Source organism: Mytilus edulis, chromosome 8 (assembly GCF_963676685.1).
Source record: "Mytilus edulis chromosome 8, xbMytEdul2.2, whole genome shotgun sequence".
NCBI lineage: Eukaryota > Metazoa > Mollusca > Bivalvia > Mytilida > Mytilidae > Mytilus > Mytilus edulis.
This window is the reverse complement of record NC_092351.1, coordinates 45,470,123-45,476,610: the sequence shown is the minus strand read 5'-3', so window position 1 is coordinate 45,476,610 and position 6,488 is coordinate 45,470,123. Positions and strand designations below refer to the sequence as shown.

The 6,488-nt window shown below is 32.1% G+C and overlaps 1 protein-coding gene across 1 annotated transcript; it reads right to left on the bottom strand.

Annotated features, from left to right (window-relative positions):
* Nucleotides 1–444: 444 nt before the first annotated feature.
* Nucleotides 445–4,390, bottom strand: LOC139487021 (short-chain collagen C4-like). Its single transcript, XM_071272041.1, has 3 exons — nt 4,219–4,390; nt 2,803–2,874; nt 445–921 (listed from the first exon to the last, which is right to left on the bottom strand). The coding sequence occupies exons 1-3, from the start codon at nt 4,367–4,369 to the stop codon at nt 464–466; spliced, it is 681 nt and encodes a 226-aa protein (XP_071128142.1). The 5' UTR covers nt 4,370–4,390; the 3' UTR covers nt 445–463.
* Between the last annotated feature and the right edge of the window lie 2,098 nt (nt 4,391–6,488).

Genomic DNA, 6,488 nt, shown 5'->3' with positions numbered 1-6,488 from the left:
TAAACAGTCCTTAGCCGACAGAATAGAGGTGTTCAGAGCTACTCTCAAAATCTCAAAGCAAACTCTCAAAGGAAGTAGAGTCAGCAGATCCTGTATATAGTTTTTTTTTTTTATAGTATAGCTGTACTGTTTTAATTGTTAATATATAGCTTTATATAAAGACCGCAGGTGTTGTCCGGTTCTGCACACAATTTTCACGGGACCATATGCATTCATAAATGAATACGATTCCGCACTTGGAAGAAAAAGTCAGAGTAACTTGATATCACAACTTTGATTATTGAAATATGATTAATACCGGTAAGATGTATAAACCCGAGAAGTAAGTTTCAACATTTGTTCTGAAGTAATTGAAAAATAACAATGGGAAAAACGCATTGTTGCATAGTTATAAAATATAACGTATTTGCTCGCACATTCTATCAAATGATTGATAAAAACTGATGATATTCTAAAACTCATTTTATTTTGAGCAAACAACACAGGTTAGTGGGTAGTCATTTACATATGGTGGGCAATGTAATGATCCACATTTAGCAAGGACGTCATAAAATAGTTTGCCATTGCTATCGCGTGAACCAGCACGAAGGTATTCAGGAGTGATGTCGACACACACAAATGCCGATGCCGCTAGATGACCGTGATACCCCGAAGCTAAATATCCATAGTATTGTCTCGTCCAACCATTATTACAGACATTCGTGCCAGGAATCATGATTGTTGCAGCGTAGGACGTATGACATAAGGAACAAGGGACATCCTCGTCCTGGGAGTTTGTAGCCCAAAAATTAGATTCATATTCGGCACCATACATGCGACCTTGATCAATCCCACTAGTCTTGTTAAAAACTGGATTAGGTGTCAGACAAACATATTCAGCAGGTGCTCCTGACTCTCCTACACCTCCGCCTCCAGCAAAACCTACCAAAAACGAATCATGTTATTTATAATTTATGATAGAGATACATAAATAAGGCCGTTAGTTTTCTCGTTTGAATTGTTTTACATTGAACATGGTAACTTCGGGGCCTTTTATAGCTTACTATGCGGTATGGGCTCTGCTCATTGTTGAAGGCCGTACGGTGACCTATAGTTGTTAATTTTGGTGTCGTTTTGGTCTCTTGTGGAGAGTTGGCAATCATACCACATCTTGTTTTGTTATATATACAAGATAAATTTACCAAATTCTACTAATGCACCCCAGTATGATACGAAATTTTTTCCCTCGAGACAGATTTTTCAAATTTTCGTATCCTATAGATTTGGTGGTAAAATTTCTTTATCTAACGATTTTAATACGATATGTAAACAAACTTATCTTTCTTTTCCGATGATCTGCAAACAACCCACGTATTCTTTCTTTTGACGTCATTAGACGCAATCGCCTATTTTCGTGACGTCACAATAAGGAATTCAGAGAAAATTAAAGTCATAAAACTTTCGAGTCAGATTTTAGTACTCATACTCCAAAATCAGCCAATCAAAATGCTTGATTTCATGTTTCGAGCATGAATTTTGTGGTCCGAGCACTGAGCAAAGTTTTATGACTTCAACTCATGATTTTAAACGAACAAGCCTTTATTACTATAATTGTAAATATAAACAGTACACAGATTAGAGAGAGATAAATCGTCTCTGAACTCGATTGATTGGTTGTTGGTTGCTTAAAGTTCAGTGGCAAATATTTCTTGCATGTCCAGAGTGATCTCAGAATATAGAGAAACATATTTATGCTGTTGATGTTCGGTGTTGAAATACCCCCCAAAAAATGTTTTAGAAGACAATATGATGATATATCAGGCATTAAGATGTATATATATATAAACAAATTAAAAAGATACCCTTGTAAGTGTGTTGGAGCACTGAATATATATTCTACGGTTTAATTTATTTCGACAGTAATTTTTTCCCCTCAACCGTATTTGAAACCATGCATCTGAGACAACGTTGCAATTATCATATAGCGTTACTCTTTACAACAACTAACTAGAGAGTGTATTACGGTTCCCATTATTGATTTGTTCTTTTTTGGAGACGATAATGTTCTGATTGTTCCTTCTTTTAGTATACATATTTCCTAGCTTGTTACTATGTCCTTTTCTTAATATGTTTTTGATTTCATTGATCGTTTTCTATCAGGTTTTACTGATAAAGGATTGCCTTACCATAAATTACTTACAACCAAGCTTTACTAAACTCTTTCATAGCTTCAAAGATTTGGTTTTGGAGAGTTTAGCTGTCTAACTGTAGAACCTTAAGTTATTACACACGGTTTTTCAAGTCATAATTTCGACAAAACTAACGTGTATAAAGAGTGTGAATTTAGAAACAATTCATGTGAACTAATTGATCCTTTGAATATGATTATTCTCAAATATTATTAATTTACGTTGTATTAAGATCTTTGAGTATGAGATGTGGTATGATTACAAATGAGACAACTATTCATCACAGTGGAACATACAAACAAATATAGGTCACCCTTTGAAGCCTTCAACAAATGGAGAAAACCCATAACTTTATAGTAATGTGTAAGAGGCCCTGACATGTCGAAGTGTGAAACAATTCAAGAGAGAAAACCATTTTTTATGTTTAAAACCAGAAACCGAACACAATCATACTATAAGGGCAAACAGAATCCAATGATAACTATGATTACACCACAGTTAACTTAATTTGGATAGGCACATGGCACACAAAAGAATTTGACGAGCTTAACATGTGTATAAGCTTTAAACCCTTCCCATCAATGGTTAATTGAGTTTAGAGCGTGTTCATGTCACATACCATGTTAAAACTTACCAGAATAAATAAGCTCACTGGTGCTGCTTGGACACTGCTTCCGTCCCCATCTGATATATGTTGAGCCAGTTTCTAGAATAATAAACCATATTTTTATATAATATATTAAGGTAAACTTTTAGCTTACTTAGCCCCTGAAGTGTAATATAATGTTAAATTCTTCAAAATAACTGTACTCTGGAAGTTGATATGCTAAATTCAGATGTTAGCAGTCAATACTATAAAACTTTAAGTAAATTCTTATATCAGACTGGTATTTTCATAATATGCAACTTTTACAAATATGGCTTTGTTTAAACACTTCTAGTTAACATATTAGCTAAATGCTGTTAGAGATATAGTTAGAGATGATACTGTTGCAATAAGATTTCTAAACTGACAACTTGAGACAGAAGTTGTGTGAATTTTCACTGACAAATAGGCATACATTAATAGGTGGACTGGAGACAGAGGCAGGATTGGATAATTTATATAATCCTGAATGTTGGAATGATTAACTACTAAACATTACATTTATATTATTTTGAAATGCTTTTAATTTTTTATCAGAACAGTTTTAAATTTCTAGACATTGCGTGTCAGAAAATATGTACATAGGCTAAGTTGGCTAAAATTAAAGTCCTGTTTTTAAATTCTCTAAATAATCGAAACATGGGTTGGTGTATAAAGTTTGCCGTAAAAGAAAACTTAGAGTATATATAGTGTTTTTAGAGAGTTTTCTATTGAATAAATGTAGGTATAGGTTGCACTTTGTAAGTACAGCTGTTTCTCAAAACAACGCCTCTTTTTGGGATAATATTTAATATTCATAGATAATTTTATTTGTTTATGTACTGTTTTGCCGATATGATCTCTCTTTCATCTCATAGAGACATAACTTACCAGTACAAAATAATACTGTTGCGGTGAAAATTAAATTCTAAAATAGGCACATAGTAGAGTAGGGTAGGAGTAGTACAATATAATTTAAGTATAATTTTAAATCCTTACAAGTTCGGGGCATATACATACTAAAACATGACGCACAGCCCTATGTGTGGATTTTTGATCAAAATAGTAGTGCATATCAACTTTTCATTCTAGAATATAATTTTCCCGAAACTTCATAGTAAAAGTGGCACAGTTTTAGCCGCAAAAGGAGTTCTATGGGAACTTGCATTGTCTTTATCTACAGAAATACAACCTGTAGAGACATACTATAACATATGGATTACATGTTGACAAACGATGCGAAGGATTTTTTTGTGATTGGAGCAAGTAATGTATAAACACTCGAACTTTTTTGTGATAAGCCCCATACAACCACAGGCGCAATTTAACCGGGTTTAATGCAAGTCAAAGGTCTTAACCCGAGGCTTTCCGCCCCAGATAAACAAACTTCACCAAAAAGGTAATATCTTATTTTTAAGAACGTACGTGTTGGTGTCCCTAATTGTGCAACCCTGTCCTCTAAAATGCGAAGTCTATTGAGTACAGCATCAGGATCAGTTATAAGTAATCTTTTCGTGTCCTGTTGTTCCGAATGAACTAGAGCAAATAAAAATATTAAAACAAAGTAAGTACACATTGCATTTAGTTTCCATACATTCATGGTACGTGTCTTATAGATTATACTAGAATTATCAGTAATATCGTCTATCAGCTAAAAGTTGACAAAGGATTGACAACTAAAGTAAGAATTAAAGATATATGTGTCATTGACGTATAACTATAACCACAGTTGATGTTACTGATTCCAAAAGTGAATGTGATTCTACCTTATTTTCATTTACATTTTCATTGCTTCAAATATGAAAACTATGGGGGAAAATTTTGTAAAATGTATATGTCTAACGTTAAAGGATATCCAGCCGAAGTTTGATACCGTTTTTCAAACAGTTTGAATATCGTGAAATTTACGTAAAACTAAACCAAGATTCTAGTTATTTGTTGATCGGAAAAAAGGTCATACTGTTATCTTAAAACGCCTTGGCCTTTTTCTATTTCTGTTTGTTGTGTGTTGCTTGAATTTTGATGTTTACTTTTTTTTCATTTTTCTTTTTTTTCTATTTGCTGATTTTATCATCAATTTTGAAAAAGATCAGAAAAAAACGAAACAAATGTAGTACAAATACGAAATTATATGTTAAAGAACTGTTTTCACGGTTATGAGTGAACTGTTATCTTCTGAACATACCGGGACCGCCCTATTTCTTATACATCACCAAATTGTCGCAGTGATACCTCCGACTTGAAACAGTATCAGCGCATTGTCAAGAACAATTGGACTATATTTACAATTTTTTATCTTATTCTATGCAGATGACACTATCATACTTGCTGAAACAGCAAGTGATATGCAAAATACATTAGATATGTTTGAATTATATTGTACACAATGGAAACTGTCTGTGAACACAGATAAAACAAAGATTATGATATTTTCAAAAAGAAAAAGCAAAAGAAACCATTTAGTATACATGATTTCAAATTATATGGTTCTGATATTGAAATAGTAGATTTTTATCCTTATCTAGGCTTGCTGTTTAATTGTAACGGTAGATTTACAAATGCCAGAAAAAAAAATTGATAGAACAAACAGAAAAAGTACTCTATGCTCTCTACAGAAAAATAAGGAATTTAAATATTTCTATTGATTTGCAACTAAAATTGTTCGATTCTTTGGTTGAACCCATACTGATTTACTCTTGTGAAATATGGGGTTTCCCCGAAAACATTGATGCTTTAGAAAGAGTTCATTTAAAATTTTTGAAAAGAATTCTTTCATTAAGAAGCAGTACTCCTAATTATATGGTGTACGGTGAAACTGGCAGGTATCCCTTGAGAATTAAAGTACGATTACGAATTTTATCATTCTGGTCAAAATTATTATTAAACAGCACGAAATTATCAGGATTATTATACCAATTTTTGTATAACATGCACAATTCTGGAAATATTATTTCTAAATGGATTAATTGTATTAAATCTATATTAGAAAACACAGGTTTAAGCTATGTATGGAACAATCAATGTATTTTAGGAAATGTTGACATCAAAATATATGTAAAGCAAATTTTACAAGATCAGTTTATTCAAAAATGGTTTAGTGATGCTGAAAACTCCTCTAGAGGTGGATATTATTTACTGTTTAAACACGCTTATTGCTTAGAAAATTATTTAGTAAAATTGAAAAAAGAAAATAGAATATATAATTTACCCAACTTAGATGCTCAAATATCAAAATTCCACTAGAAACTTGTCGATGGCATAATATTCCAAAAGAGGAAAGACTATGTACTTTGTGCAAAAATAATTGTATTGGAAATGAGTTTCATTACTTATTTGTATGCCGAAATGACGAGGTTAAAAAATTAAGACGTGCATATATCCCAAATTACTATATTGTTAACCCTTCAGAATATAAAATGAAAGGTTTGATGTCTTTATGTAATGTAAAAGTCTTAAATAACTTGTCTATTTTTATAAAAAAAACTTATGAAATATTTATGATTCTAATATATCATTCATGTATATGTATTGGACTGGCTATCTCAGATCCAATTATTATAGCTTTGAATGATTATCACGTGTTATGTATGTGTATACTTGTGTACAGAGAATTAGGTATAATGAACTATGTATGTATATTTCTTTCTATCTTGTTCACCATTGTAAATTATTATTTGTATCATGTGTCTGCCTCT

What these genes read in the sequence shown, in the direction of transcription:
- LOC139487021 (XM_071272041.1), bottom strand. Translation starts at nt 4,369, where the DNA reads ATGTGTACTTACTTTGTTTTAATATTTTTATTTGCTCTAGTTCATTCG. An exon ending in ACAATTAGGGACACCAACAC is followed by an intron (nt 2,875 to 4,218) that starts GTACGTTCTTAA and finishes TTATTATTCTAG; the next exon opens with AAACTGGCTCAACATATATC. An exon ending in CAGTGAGCTTATTTATTCTG is followed by an intron (nt 922 to 2,802) that starts GTAAGTTTTAAC and finishes CGTTTTTGGTAG; the next exon opens with GTTTTGCTGGAGGCGGAGGT.